The following is a 15692-nucleotide window of genomic DNA, read 5'->3' as shown; positions in this document are numbered from 1 at the left end:
GCGAGCGGCGGGCGCCCTCGGGGCCGCGGCCGGCGCCCGGGGCCCGGGACCTGGAGGCGGGCGCGCGCGGCGCGGTGGCGGCGGCTCCGGGCCCCATAGTGGGGGGCGGCGACGGCGGCCTGAATAATGTGCACCACCACCCCCTGCACCCCCGTCACGACCTGAACATGGCCCATAGCGCGAGCGCCGCGGCCGCCGCTAGCTCCAACAGCGCGCAGAGCGGCGGCTCCGAGGCGCCTCTCAAGGAGGGTGGAAGCGCCACCGCGCTGTCCTCCTCCTCCGCCGTCGCGGCCTCTTCCTCCTCCTCCTCCTCGGCGGGCCCCGGCTCGGCCATGGAGACCGGGCTGCTCCCCAACCACAAACTGAAAGCCGTTGGCGAGGCCCCCGCTGCACCGCCCCATCAGCCGCACCACCACCACCATGCCCACCACCACCATCACCACCATGCCCACCACCTCCACCACCTCCACCACCACCACCACCACCACCACCACGCACTACAGCAGCAGCTAAACCAGTTCCAGCAGCCGCCGCAGCCACAGCAGCAGCAGCCGCCACAGCCGCCGCCGCAGCAGCATCATCCCACTGCCAACAACAGCCTGGGCGGCGCGGGCGGCGGCGCGCCCCAGCCCGGCCCGGACATGGAGCACCCGCAACATGGAGGCGCCAAGGACAGTGCCGCGGGTAGTCAGGCCGACCCGCAGGGCCAGCCTCTGCTGAGCAAGCCGGGCGACGAGGACGACGCGCCGCCCAAGATGGGGGAGCCGGCGGGCAGCCGCTATGAGCACCCGGGCCTGGGCGCGCAGCAGCCACCCGCGCCGGTCGCCCTGCCCGGGGGCGGCGGTGGCGGCCCGGCGGCCGTCTCGGAGTTTAATAATTACTATGGCAGCGCTGCCCCTGCTAGCGGCGGCCCCGGCGGCCGCGCTGGGCCTTGCTTTGATCAACATGGCGGACAACAAAGCCCCGGGATGGGGATGATGCACTCCGCCTCTGCCGCCGCCGGGGCCCCCAGCAGCATGGACCCCCTGCAGAACTCCCACGAAGGGTACCCCAACAGCCAGTACAACCATTATCCGGGCTACAGCCGGCCCGGCGCGGGCGGCGGCGGCGGAGGAGGAGGAGGCAGCGGAGGAGGTGGAGGAGGAGGAGGAGCAGGAGGAGCAGGAGGAGCTGGAGGAGCAGCGGCAGCGGCAGCAGGAGCCGGAGCTGTGGCGGCGGCGGCCGCGGCGGCGGCGGCGGCGGCAGCAGCAGGAGGCGGCGGCGGCGGCTATGGGGGCTCGTCCTCGGGGTACGGGGTGCTGAGCTCCCCGCGGCAGCAGGGCGGCGGCATGATGATGGGCCCCGGGGGCGGCGGGGCCGCGAGCCTCAGCAAGGCGGCCGCCGGCGCGGCGGCAGCGGCGGGGGGCTTCCAACGCTTCGCCGGCCAGAACCAGCACCCGTCGGGGGCCACGCCGACCCTCAACCAGCTGCTCACCTCGCCCAGCCCCATGATGCGGAGCTACGGCGGCAGCTACCCCGACTACAGCAGCCCCAGCGCGCCGCCGCCGCCGCCGTCGCAGCCCCAGTCTCAGGCGGCGGCGGCGGCGGCGGGGGCGGCGGCGGGTGGCCAGCAGGCGGCCGCGGGCATGGGCTTGGGCAAGGACCTGGGCGCCCAGTACGCCGCTGCCAGCCCGGCCTGGGCGGCCGCGCAACAAAGGAGTCACCCGGCGATGAGCCCCGGCACCCCCGGACCGACCATGGGCAGATCCCAGGTAACCCCCGCGCCGGCCGGGCCTGCTTCCGCCCGGGCCTCGCGAGCGAGCGAGCCCTGACTTTCTTTCTCCGCCGGGTACTTTTCCCCGCGGCTGGCGGGGGTGGCGGGGGCGCGGCGCCGCCCGACCGAGTCCGGAGCTGGCGGGGTCGGGGAACCGGGCCGGCCCGCGCCCTCCCCCGCTGCCGCTTGCGAGCCTGTGCCCGCGCCAGGCCCGGGACGGGACCGCGGTCCCCCCCGAGGCCGCGCCCGCCGGGAGGGCTCTCGGGGCGCCGGGATCCGCGGCCCGGCCTGGCTCCGCAGGCGCCCACGGTGTGCCCCGAGTGGGCGCGGAGAGAGAGCAACTTTCTCTCTCCTCCGGGCCCCGGTCGGGTTCCCATTCCCCTGCGAGGTAGAGGCAGGGATAATCGAGGTTAGCTTTGTGACAGCCGTGGCTGTTGGAGTTTGGATGTTTACCAGCAGGAATAAGACCCAGATTTACAACAACGAGGAGGCGAAATATTGTAAAATAACATGGATTCGTTCCAAAGAATAGTCGGGGAGATCCATTATGGGGCTTAGGGCTGCTTGGAAGGAGTCACCTTCAACCGGGAGGCGATGTTGAAGGAATAGATTCCGGATCGATGGAACTTATTTTGATCATGGGTTAGACTTTCCTTTTTTATTCGGCAACCCTAGTGAGGTAGTAGGCCAGTGAAAATGGATCTTTCTGGATCGCATTTATGTGGGTTTTCTTGATTTTGCTGTCGCCCGAGTCCTACAGCGATGTTAGGAAATGTCTTGCGCTCTCGCTGTCTCTTGCTAGTAGGCTGAGCCTAAAGACTGACTTGATCTCCTTTGCAAGGTTTGGAATTTGAATTGTGGAGGTAAACTGGCTGTAATAGTCTCCAGACAGCTGCCTCTGAGTTGACATCTAATCTGCCATCTGATTGGCTCCCCTCTCACCATTGGGCATTTAGCACTGCTGATGTAAATAGAAGTGCGGAGCGGTGCAGTCACAAAAATTCCTGCCACCAATAATAACTGAACTCTGTTCCAAGCAGATGGAAGGTTGAATACTATTTAGAGCTTAAATTGTTATGAATCAGAGTTAGTAATAAGAGGAATGGATACAGAGAAACATGCTGTTGTCCAGTACTGGGCATTTATAAAACTCGGGTCTTTGATGGCCATCTTACACATGAACATCACATTTATCGTGGACTTTAATTGCAGACTGAAGATAGGAGCATTGAGAAATAATTAAAGCACAGGTCGTACCAGTTTGGGCTTTGTTGAGCTTTTATAAAAGTCTAATTTTTACAGATTTAACTGTGAATATGTTTTAATTCTATCAGCACATAGTTTAATACGTTAAGATTTCAGTATTCCCATTGCAGTAATATTTCTTGCTGATGTTTAATTATCTAAACTCAGAAGAAAGCTATATATTTGGTGATTCTTAATTAGCTTAACATCAGAATGAAGCCTTGCCTTTTCTGTGACCTGTGTTCTTGTAATTGTGACCATTTTAAGCTGGTCATGTGGAGGAGTGTAACTTAGAATTGGCATATTTTAAAATCCATGAAATGAAACTAATTTTTGTAGAGAACAATCAGACTGAAAGAGACAATGAATATTTCTGCAAATTCTAAAAGCCCGCTCCTTGGTTGGTTTGTAGCACATAGAAGTGCCCCCCTCCCCATGTTGTTTTCTTCCCCTTGATTGTTTTGTTAGGCTAAGTAACGTGAGATTTATTTGAACTGCTTATGAATTAGAGCAAGCATATTATAGGCAAGTTGTAGTCGGTACTGTTTCTTCCAAATAATTTTTCCTCTGTGCATGTCTTTCTGCTGTGAAGTTTTGTGATGGTTTTTAATCTGCTAGGAAGGAATAGCAGTGGTTCTTTGTATTTAGCTAATTTGTTTTAGGAAGGTGTATTTTAATAACAGTTGTGTATCTGAGGATAGATTTGTTAGGTAAAGGCATTAATTTACAAGTAACCGAGTGACTTCTAGGTTGGTACCCGCTATCTGCTGCTTCCAAATCTACATAGTCCACGGAGTTCCACTTCAGTAAAACATTTTTTCTGTTCTTGATGAAGAACTTGTGATTTCAGTTTTTGTTTTTGATTCTCACAGTAAATGTGAAAGAGAAGCCTGGTAAAAATAAGCCCATATTATAATTAAAATTCTCATCTTTGTAAACTGTTTAAAGGGAGGAAGTCAGATGCAGTTGTAGGTTCGTGTTGCTTTTAGAGTATTATTTCTTAATGGTACCAATCATTGCAAGTATGTTTTTGTTTGTTTTCTTTGAATGAGAGCATGTCTATCTATCATGGGCTCAGTGTGGCCCTTGGGAATTGCTTTTTTTTTTTTTTTAATCTCTGAGAAAAAAGGGACAGACTTACGACCTCAATTCACATAGTTCTCTTAGGTACCTTGCCGATAACATAGAATGTTTCTTTTTACACTTTTATTTTTTTTTCCCGTTTGTTTTGCTTTTGGGAGAGCAGTATTATTTAGTATTTGTTATGATAACTGGGCTAGGTAGCCACTTGTCCATACTATTAGATTATACCAGAATATAGGTCATAAAATGCATAGTCATATTAAATAATTGAAAAATAAATCTTTTTTGGCTTTTAATACTTTTAGTTTCATTTTTGATTCTAGGCAGATGGCTTGGTGACAGTTTGTTTTGTTGTTGTCACTAGGAACAAAACCTTCCTGTTGTGGGGAAAGGTCTTCTCAAGATGGAACACAAACTGTTTTATGATCTAGTTTGTTCCCTTTTCTTTTCCTTTTGCAGTAAGTATTTAGATAGCAGTCTCAAAATAAGTCTTAGGGACTGCCCACATGCATAAACTTTTAGGAAGTACACATTTGTCTTGAATTCTGTGCATGATATTTTATCTTTAGTTTATACATTATAGTAAAATATAATAATAATAAAAAGTGCTATTTACCTTTAGAAAAAAGCAGTTAGTTTAGTCTTACAGTGAAGGAAGCCCCAGAATCTTTCCTTATGTATTCCTCAGAATGACTGTAAGGACCATGTAAGGTCTCACAAGGTTCATCCCTTCCTCCTCCGTGAGATCTGGGAGTTCATGTCTCATCAAGACATCTCGACGGCCTCAGTTTATATATTTGCCTAGAAATGCATGGCTGTTATCTGGTTAGTGAATTTAGGAGCAGTGGTTCATACAGAAGGCCTATTATTTAAGAAACAAACCCAAGACCTCCCCCCAATAAAAAAGTCTATAGTTTATTTTTATGTTTTATGATATGAAAATATAGCTCAAAATCAGTTTTGTTAGATGCCTTGACTTTTATATTACTTATTTTTGACTTTTTTTTAATAATAGTAATCAGTTTCAAGGCAGTTGGTATAAAATTATACTTAATTTATAGTAAATTAGATTTATTCCTGGGTACCTGTTTTTCCCTTTGCTCTGTAATTGGAAACAACCTTCCTTTTTTCCTTTTGGTTTTGTCTGTCTGTATTTAAGAGTACATTTTTTGTCCAGGCTTTGGCCATTCCATTTTTCTCAGTGTTGTGTGTGTGAGAAGTGTGTCCTGGGTATAGGCACACCCCAGGTCATGCTTGGACACTTTCGCTGATGGGTTAAACCTCTGAATATCCTGTTTCTTCTTTGGAGTTGAGGAGAATGACATCTTCACTCTGCTATGAGAACACCATTAATTCTACTTTGAGAACTAATTTGAAAAATAGGGGACTAGCTACAGGAAGACTTGCTAATCTTCCTGGACACAGTTATCCTTTAAAGAAAACCTGTGTGGTAGGGTTGTTTAGTTTTTAGTTCTGTATCATTAATGGACCATATTCCTTTATAATTTGGGCTGATGTGTGTGTAAAGATGTCTTCTGATACAGCAGGAGCACCGTTTCCTTAGGTTACACACCAACTTCACGTCACCCTCGGCAGATCCAGAAGGTGATCCCTTGCTTTATTTAACCCTGTCCTTTCCCAGGAGGGTTGACTTAAAATTTCCCCGATCTGTGAAATTTTCCAGCTTGTTTTGGGAGCAGTGCAGAGATGCCCTTGGGCCAAGAGGTTTCGGGAGCTGGCTGGCCTTTTGCCGGGCCTTTTTTTTTTTTTTTTTTTTTTTTTTTTTTGGTCATTGCTGTGTCCAGCTGTCGTTGCCCAGGTCCTGGAGTCCCGTGCTCTGAGCCGTATTCTCTGGCTCATTCCACTTTCATTTTTGGCTGTATGTAGCTTTGTAAATTTGAGGTTGATATTTATGTTTGATAAAATTGCCGTGTGTTACTTAAAACAACAGATTTATGGGAAGCTGAAAATGAATATTAATAAGAATCCCATTAATTTTTTTGCAGTATTTACATTTTCAAAATGGATGTTATGAAATTTTTATGGCACTAAAGCAGTGCTATTTTTACTTAAGGGGCCATACCCACTTCTTAGGCAGTTTGGGAACTGGGCTGTTTGGGGCTGTGTGTGCCTTTTCAGAGGTGTGTTCTTTTCAGAGGAGGCTTTTGCTTTTGCAATTCTCTGTGGACAGGGAACGTCATGCTGCATGCTTGCTGTTTGTGCACGCTTGCTGTGTATGCATTCCTGGAGCTGTGTATGCATGCTTGCTTTGTACACAGTCTTGCTGCACATACAAGCTTATTGTGTATGCACGGTTACTGTGTATGTGCGAATGCTATGTATGCACACTTGCTATGTATGTATGCTTGAAGCTGTGTACGCATGCTTGAGGGTGAGGAATTCCAGGACCCATTCCCTTGTTCCCTGTGGTGTGGGGGAGGAGCACTGGGCAGGGCTGTACATCCACCAAGAAGGTGTCTATGCATCACAGATGCTGATGTTACACAGTGTAGCCAGGCACAGTTTGGAGACTGTTTGCATAAGACTCTTGACCCTTTTTGTTTTAATTAGGTGATTGAATGAATTCTGGTCTGAAACCTTGATGTGCTGTGGTAGCCTTTTTCTCTTAGGAATTCAACAACTAGAAACAGATGCAGGTACCATTTAGTTACTACCTGAGTGTCTCTAGAACTGTACTCAGTTTACCCTGGGTTTACGTTTGACTAAATATACTATTCGATATAATTAGATAATATAATAATAGATATGCACTTATTGTAGTATCACACTGAGTGAATTTACAGACGTGTAGTAGGTGTGTCCCCAGGAAGTTTGCTTCAAATGCATTTTACTTTTGAAGGTGTTATTTTTTTAGTTTGTTTGTTTTTTTTTTTTAAGGCAGTTTTGTGTACCCCAGGCTAGCCTGGAACTTGGCGGATAGCAGAGGCTGATCTTAAACTTCTGATGCTTTCTCTCCTGTGCTGGGATTCCTGGTGTGGGCCATTACCACAGTTAATTGTCTGCATTCTTGAGACTGAACCCAGGACTTTGTGTATGCTGGCCAAGGACTCTGCTCAGTGGGAATGCTTTTAAGCAGACTGCTCCTTAAAAGTGACTTAAATCTAAGTCGAATCCAGTGGGTTGTTTCCAAACTCGGTTCCGCATGGATCGATGCCAAGTGTGTTAGAAGGCTACTGTTTGACAGAGGAATTAAAGCTGACTTTATTTTGTTTCTTACATAATGTTTACTTCCAGGACAGACTGCATTCATGGGAGACGCTCATTTCCATTTTTAAAGTCAGGGAGATGGCATCAGGGTCTGGAAGGATGTGTCAGGCAGGACTGTCCTTTGGGAGTGACTGTGTGAGGTGCAGCCTCTGCTGGTCAACCCTTGTAGGGTGCTCTTCTAGATGTTCTGGACCTTGAGGAAAGATGAACCCTGAAAACCAGACGAAGTGATTCCATATTCAACCATTCTGAAAGGGAAACCGTTTATTTGATGAAATCTAGAAAATCCTGGATGGATGTCAGTACTATACTTTTTCTTTTTTGGAATAGATTGCCAAAAAAGTGTTTAGATATGTGTCATCCGTGGTATAGAGTTTACTGTTTAACCGCTTGTAGGCAGAATCAGGTGGCACTGGGCACATCTCATTCCTGTGCTGTCATCTCTGAAGACTTTTCACATCATAAACAGCCCATAGGTGCTGCTGTTTCTGTTCTTTGTGTCAAACTTTGACCTGCTGGCTGTGACTGTGTGGTGTGATTACACCACTTTTGTTTGTTTGTTTGTTTGTTTGTAAGGGACCATTGGTTCTGCCACTTTATAGTCCATTAGTAAAGCCTTCCTCATGTTTCTTTGGGGGTACCAATGATGTTTTCCTATTAATTAATTTGTTAATTTCCGTTGTGACTTTTGGACTTCGTGGATTTGGTCTTTCTGGAAGTGTGTGATTGTGTCATTACTGGGGATGGCATCATAATCACCCTTCTCAGGTTGAAAGAGCAGGAGGCCTTGAAACCTGGGACTCTGTGATTGGACGTAGAAATAAACCGTTGTGATTACTTCTCTTCTTGCTTTTTTCTTACTTTTGCATTTTTAGCTTCTTTTAAAGCACATTTGTTTTATATTTGTAGTGCTAGGGGAAATTATTTACACTAATTTTTTTTTTTCTGTTTTAAATGTTCGGGCAGCACTGCCCTCAAACCCAGACACCAGAGTGAATGTCAGGCCAGGTGACAGATACTGTATTCTCTTTGCTCTCTGCTCTTAGGTGCTGTATCTCCTGCTGGTGTCTGTATGTCTGTCTCTATGCCATGGGCTTGGGCTTTTGTGTGTAGGCCAGAGGTTGGCATTGAGTATCTTCCTTTTTACAATTATCTTTTGGGATAGAGTCTCTCACTGAACTTGGAAGTTTCTGAATCTGATAGACTGGCTGGGCCAGCAAGCCCCAGGCCACCTCTGGCCTCTCTGCCTTCCCTTGTGCCTCAGCACCCAGCTTTTCTCTTCTCTTCTCTTCTCTTCTCTTCTCTTCTCTTCTCTTCTCTTCTCTTCTCTTCTCTTCTCTTCTCTTCTCTTCTCTCTTTTCTTTTTTCTTTGGAGAGGGTCTTATGTACTCTGGATGACTTAACACTTCTCCCAAGGGCTGGGGTTACAGGCACGTGTTAATATTTGTAACCTTATGTGGTATGTGTATGGAATGCCGAGCTTCCTACCTGAGAGGCGAGCATTTTACCAACTGAGTTCCCTCCCCAGGCTGCCTTTTTGACTTTTTTGTTGTTGGTGAACATTGAACTCAGGTCCTCATGATTGCAGGGCAAACTGGGCAGACTGCAGCTCCCCTGTTGTTAGCGTTGAGTCCTCTGTAAATACAGAAGTTCATGAAAAAAGTACTAATAGATATAAAAAATGCTAAATTTAAAAATTAGAGCAATTGATCTTTTAACTAAAATGTAAAGGCTGCTTCAGAAGAGAAGCTTGCTAGATCCTTCCTTTTCATTTTTATTAAAACTTTTTTATCATACAATATGTTTTGATCATGTTTGTTAGATTTTTAATGTGAACAGAGTGGGGGGAGAAAGAGAGGGTGGACATCAGGATTATTTTTGAACACGGTTGATGTTGTTAGTTGTTATGCAGTCAGCTCTTCAATTATGGACAGAAGGCACCAGATCCTAGAGAGGAAATGGACCTACCTGAGCTCCTGTGCTGGGCAGAAGCAACAGTTATTTTGTACGTGGACATTTAGCGTTTGTGTATGCTGTGTGGTATGTGGCTGCCCCAAACAGCTGGCTAGCAGATGATCATTTACTGAGTGCCCACTTTTTAGTCGGTGCTCTGTAGACGTGGGCAGTTTGTGGGGCTGTGGCCCCTGCTGCTCCCTGCCAGCTGATGCCAGTGCTGCCAGGGCTTGCCCTGTCATACCTGCATGGCAAGTGTTTGGCACTGTGGCCATAGGACTGGCACATTTCAGCAGTGTGAATGGCAGCAGTGTGGCTCCTCAGAGTCGTGGCCTGGTATGGGGAAGGGGGTGGGATTTCGGAAATACAGATAATTGCAGGTGGATGTGATACAGCTGATGTTATTTAGTGACGCCCGTTTCTCCCAGTCAACTACTGGCTTTGTGCCTGTGCAAAGCGTTGCTCTGTTAGAGACAGTAATAGCCAAAACCGGAAAATTGAACCATTATATAGACTGGTCCTTTTTCTTTTTCTCAGTTTTCTGCATCACATAGAGTCTTGGAAAAAGAAAGGCAGTCTGCCGGGCCTGGGGAATCTCCTTCGCTTGTGGGTATTTCTGGGAACCATGGAGATAACGGGTGCTGGCTGAGCCAGTGCAGCCACTGCTCCAGGTCCTGGAGTGAAGTCGGGCCGGACAATGAGTGAGGTGGCTCCGGAAGTCTAATTCTCAGCGGCAGCTCCTGTTTCCTTCTCTAGGGCGTCTCAGAAGTTCAACCACTCACTCCTCAGAGCCCAGTCAGGACCTGACTGGGAATCCCAGAATTGATCTAGGAGTTGACATCTAAGTTTTGAAATGTTACCCACCAAATTAAGAATCCATTGTACCGTCTTTCATTTTCTTTTTGCAGTTTATTTGTAATTTTAAATAATAAATTTACTTTGCCCAGGGAGTTATGGGTGACCTTGGAAATGCAAGTGGAAAATCTTGCCAAGCAAGTAGTTTTCTGAGGAAGCAGGCACAGCCCCCAGGACTGCTGCATTCATTGTGTTTAGTCCTGTGATAGTTAGGTTCCTGAGAGGATGACGTCATGAGGCGCCTCTCCTAATGGAGAGAGATTGTGGCTGGGAGTCCAGCAGGCCCTGGCTTATCGTTGGGCTGGGTCACTCTTCTCTCTGGCCTCCGAAGGGATTTTATTTCCCATTTGGAATGTTGTTCACCGAAGTCCTTCTGTTAATCTCGGACCCTTACTTTTGCCTGACTCTCTGTCTCACTTCGCAGTATGGTCAAGGACAAGGCTGACCCTTCAGTCAGGTGATGTTTAGCCCTGCCCAGCTCCAGAGTTCTTTGCTTCTTTGTAGGCTCCAGGTAGCAGTCCACCACTGTCTCTACTCTTAAGCTACCAGGCTTGAGCGGAAGCTGAGAGCCATGCTGTTGCTCAAGCTGCATTGCACGGGTGTACTGATGGGGATTTCAGGTCATCTGGGAGGTTCCTGTGAGCACATGTCATTGCTGCTGGTAGTCCTCTGGTCAGGACCCAACACTGTCTATTTATATGATCTGCAAAAGTTATTCTCTTTTTAGGATTATTAATTTTCAAAATTTCAGAAATTATAAGTGAGGCGTTTTGGAGTTTCTGGGTAATTGGACTTCGGTTCTTTACTAGCTGAGTTAGTTTGCTTCATTTTGTATTGTCTTCAACTTCACTGGAGCTATTACTTAGATTTGTTTCCTAACAAAATTATAATTTGTTATGTGTAGGGGTTAGGGGTGTTTTTAAATAATCAAAATACGCAATGTCAAATCTGAGACTGCTAATGGTTTTTCTCAGAATACTTCTTTATTTTTAAATTATACATATTTGTTTGTTTGTGTGTTAATGCAGGTGCTGGAGGCCAGAATAAGGTATTGGATCCCCTCAAGCTGGGGTTTCAGGCAGTTGTGAGTTGCCTGTTGTGAGTGCCAGGACGTGAACTCAGGTCTCTCTTACACTGAGCCATTTCTCCAGCACCATTCCTTTTGTTTTTAATGCTGAGATTTAGAAAGCTGTCATAGACAAAATTAAATTCTGTTATGAACAAGTGCCGAATGCTGTTTGGTGCTCTTCATGCAAAGAGGAAATACAGCATAGGATCCATAATTCTCCCTGGTGAATGATCAGAAACTCCTGGGGTTTGCTGTATGGAAATCACAGTGAATGGCTGTGATACTCCTCAGATCTTGTACAAAAGATCATAGCCCTCTAACCGTACCACCTTAGGGGAAGCTCACTGGGGAGCCCCAGATGGGAGAGGGGAGGAGAACCAAGCAGAGAACTAAGTATTCCTTGTCAGGATGCTAAGGTGCAACCTGGTACACTCTGTGCTACCCCGAAGCAGTGTGGAAAGCAGTGCCCTGTTGGAAACATTTGAAAGGTGCTTGGTAGCTTGTCCTGATGTGTGTCGCTCACTTTCAGATCTATGGAACCTTGTACAGTCTGCGTTCACTCTTTTAGGGCTTGGAAGTTGTTCTTGGGTGTGATGGTTTTGGCAAGAAAGGGAGTCTAGTGGATTTTTGTCTTGAATGTCATTTGTGTGATGTGCTCTCCCGAAAGAAAAGACTCTGCAGCTAGGCGTACGCCCAGCAGCTGGGAGGAGAGTTGCTAGGTGTACAAGGCCAGCCTGAGCTACCTAGTGAGCTGCAGGACAGCCTTCGTTACAATGTAAGGCCCTGCCTCAAAAACAAACAGAAAAGGTCCAGAGTGTTCTTGCAGGAAGGGCCTAATATCAGGTCATGTAACTTTGCCTCATGGGTAGTCTTGTGCCCTGCCTTCGGGAGGTGTTGCCGTAGCCAGAATGCAGGCTGCTCTGTGCTTGAAACTGTGGGGCAAGATGAGAGCCAGCCACTCGGCTTGATTAAGGGGTCTGCTATGCACAGGGTAAAGGAAACTTGTGGGAATAGTTTTGTTAGGGCTGTGCTTCACATAGGCCAGACTGAGAGTGTGGAGAAGCAAGGAGGCCCTGCCCATTAACTGAAGGGCGCTGGAGATGGAAGGAGAGACAAGGGCAAGAGCCGGAAATGGTAAGCAACAGAAGGCTGTTTATTGTCTGTGTGACCTCAGGCAAGTGACGTTTGTCTCTGTGCTCTGTAGTTCCCTTCCAAGGAATGGGAAAGAATCTTGTGGGACTTCTTGTGTGGACTTGATTAGGTGCCTTTGGCAGTGAAAGGGACATTTTAATAAAGTGACAAGATAGTGTGTTTTCTCATCAATAAAGATTTCAAATGGGTTTGTTTTCTTTCTCTTGTAGTTAATTTAACAGTCTATCAGTTTTTTCCTTTCAGAACAAATAGGAAGCTTATTTCTAATCTAAATCACCTCAGACTCTTTTCCTGATATTTCTTTCCTAAGTTAGTGAATAGTTGTAAAGTGTGGTCCATAGGTTTCAAGCCTGATGTTGGTGTAGAATGCCAAGGTAGATAGGTATGCAGAGAATATTTGTAAATTGTTAAACTTTATGTTCATTGCTTACCATAGACCGCTGCCCTCAGATTATGGAGGAAATAAATATTGGCAATTAGTTAAATGAAATAGTTTGATGGGGTATTTTTATGTTCCTTATGCTACCCACTTAGAAATAGAGATTGTGTAACTGACCTCATAACTGTCTGACTTTTGAGCTGAGGGAAGATGCTGCTAGGTAGACAACTTCCACATTGGCTCTTTTGGTCTCTAATTTTCACTATCAATTAAGTAGGCTGAAATTATAGTCATGCAGGCTAGAAGTTTGCTGGCTGTGAAAACTGCCCTTGCCCCTTGGTGCCAGGTCCCCAACTTATTGGTTGATGTAGAAAATAGACAGAACGGGAATTGCCCAGTGCAGGAGGAGACTTGTCCACAGCCTCTGGGCTTCTGTCCTTTCACCTGGTGGCCGGAGCGTGTGGGAAGACTGGAATGATTGACTGTGAGCCCTTCAGACACAATGTTGACGCTCATTCTGTAGGGAGTGTGTATTGTCTTTGGAAGTTCCTGTGATTTCCCCTAGGCCTTATGACTCCTGAAAGGGGGGGGGGGTGGAGAGAAGAAAGGAGCGCAACAGAGGAGGAATGTTCCTAGGGTGGCTATGCTTGGACAGCTTACAGGAATATGACTTTTTAGTCTGATATTTGTCCTTGTAAGTGTTCGATGTTTTATTGAAGAATGGCTGCAAACATATTCGAGTCAACTGGCCGTCGGTGTGCTGACTTTTATCCTCTGTGTGGCTGGCAAGCCCACGGAAGGGTGTCTGGTGAAGAGCGTCGGTGTGCTGACTTTTACCCTCTGTGTGGCTGGCAAGCCCACGGAAAGGTGTCTGCTGAAGAGGAAAGCAAACTCCGACGGCCGAGCCAGCGACGCTGAGAGCTGGAGTCGTTTCCAGTGTGCGATGATTTCTAGGGCCTCCCAGAGTTGCACGTGAAACACGCTAGGTAGTGTGCACAGCACCACGTGATCAAAATATTTTTCCCTGGCTGCTGCCAGAAGCTGACGATTGCTTCTCAACAATCTCACTTGTTGGGCATCCTGCCAAGATGTTTAAGAAAGGCCCCTTCCGTGAGCCTCCATTCCTAACCCCACACTGAAGAGCCGTGACCTTCACACATGTAGATTAGCCATGTGCTCTGGGAATTGAAACTGCTGCCTCAGGAAGAGAGCGGGTGCTTTATTCCTCTGGGGATTTGACAGCTATTCTTCCCTGACCTGGGCAAAGGGAATGTACGGAAATTGGACCCAAATGGAGCAGGGACAGATAACCCAGGGAGGCAGCATGTGCCGGCACGCAGGACTCTCCACCAGGTCCTGTGGTGTGGGCACTGGCCAAAGTGCTAACACACACAGATGTGTGAGCAGCGTTCCTTAGAAAAGACCTTAACATAAATAATTTTTAATTGGTGTCCAATAGCCTTACCAAGGGAAGGCGTTTTCTTCTCTGCCTCTTTCTTTCTTTCTTTCTTTCTTTCTTTCTTTCTTTCTTTCTTTCTCTCTCTCTCTCTCTCTCTCTCTCTCTCTCTCTCTCTCTTTCTTCTTTCTCTCTCTTTTGTTTGTTTGTTTATTATTTACTTATATGAAACAATCTCACTTTGCACTCCAGGCTTGCCTAAAACTCACAAGCTTTCCATTTTTTCCCGAGTATTAGAATCACAGACATGTGCCCTCCCTGTCTGGGCTTTGAGATAATTGTTGAATTATCGTTTATTTCCCGTAGGTGTTTGAAAACAAAAACAAATTTTAAACAAAATATTTTCCTTCTGTGGACCATCCCGGGTCTTATATTTCCCTCGGAAAAGCCTTTCAAAGATGCTCGGACATTGGAGAGATGCGCAGTGCTGGCCTGAAGTGGACTGGTGTGGCGTGACTCACTTGAGAGTTTTATATTGATTAATGCAATTAATGAGCCATGGGCTTTTATTAGATAAAAGTAGTTCGAAAGGGCGTTTCTCTCTGTCTTTCCAGTATGTGTATGCAGTTAGAGCTCTGCATGGGTGGCAGTCGAGGTACTTGATCAGGTTGGCCGGGTAGAGCATTCAGAAGGAAAAGTTCTCTTTGTGAGATTAATCGGTCTGAAGAGGCTCTCTAGTGGGTTCTTGGCAGGAGGGTGAGCTGGGCAGTCTGACATTTATAAGTGCTTTTGTGTGGCTTTCAGGCTGAACTCTTCCTGTGAGCATTCTGGTTTACGACATGGGTCAAAGCTCGGGTGTAGGTACCTGCCTCTCCCAGCAGGGTCCAGAAGAGATCCCTCCTCTCTGGGGAGTGTGATAGGCAAGCCAGACTAAGGAGCAGGAAAAGCTGTCCCTTTGACCTGATGAGGGGAATAATTTTAAAAATTGGGAGAAGTGATTGTGACAACATTCACTGTCAGAGATGTAGGGATCATAGTCCCCAGGTCACTGAGCTCATGGATTAGGGACAGCAGCACACCTCCAAAATGAGACTGATGGAGGTGGGGGTGACGGTGGCTAGCGTCCCAGGAAAAGGAGGCAATTCTGTGATGGCTGAAGTAGCTAGGCAGCTGTTTAATTAAGGTCAGAGTGGCTGTGTGCAGAATGGCCCTCCCGGGAGAAAAGGGTGCATAGAACGGAGGGAGAGCGGCCAGCCGGGCACAGAGATAATGTCACAGTGGTAGTGAGTCAGCAGCCGAGTCTCGCATGGTTTTTAAAAATGTGTCCTGCCGAGGACAGTTATGTCACAGTCAGGAGTGATTGATAAAACCTGGAGAAATATGCTACTTTTTGTTCTTGACCTCTCAAAAATGTAGGTTTCCGGAAGGACTTAGGCGAGTCATACAAAATAGTGTTGTAATAAAAATCAGTAATATCAGAATGGCTGCAGTTCCTGGATGTGGCCATGTCTGCTCTGCACATGCGTACAGCTGGGAGGCATCACCGTTACCCTGGTGTTGGGGACAAGCAAGTGGGTAG

General features: G+C 47.3%; 1 protein-coding gene across 3 annotated transcripts in view; it reads left to right on the top strand.

Annotated features, from left to right (window-relative positions):
• The first annotated feature begins 317 nt into the window (after window positions 1–317).
• The window catches only part of Arid1b (AT-rich interaction domain 1B), a 360006-nt gene continuing 344631 nt past the window's right edge, over window positions 318–15692 (top strand). For 2 of the 3 annotated variants that reach the window (XM_038338780.2, XM_038338778.2), the window contains exon 1: window positions 318–1751. In XM_038338780.2, coding sequence (XP_038194708.1) covers window positions 333–1751 — 1419 coding nt within the window. In that variant the 5' untranslated portion in view covers window positions 318–332. Of the gene's footprint in view, window positions 1752–12211; window positions 12321–15692 lie in introns of those variants that run through there. The other variant, XM_038338779.2, reaches the window with a different exon arrangement.

This window comes from Arvicola amphibius, chromosome 8 (genome assembly GCF_903992535.2).
Source record: "Arvicola amphibius chromosome 8, mArvAmp1.2, whole genome shotgun sequence".
Classification (NCBI taxonomy): domain Eukaryota; kingdom Metazoa; phylum Chordata; class Mammalia; order Rodentia; family Cricetidae; genus Arvicola; species Arvicola amphibius.
The sequence above is the reverse complement of the archived record's forward strand: the minus strand, read 5'-3'. Positions and strand labels throughout refer to the sequence as shown.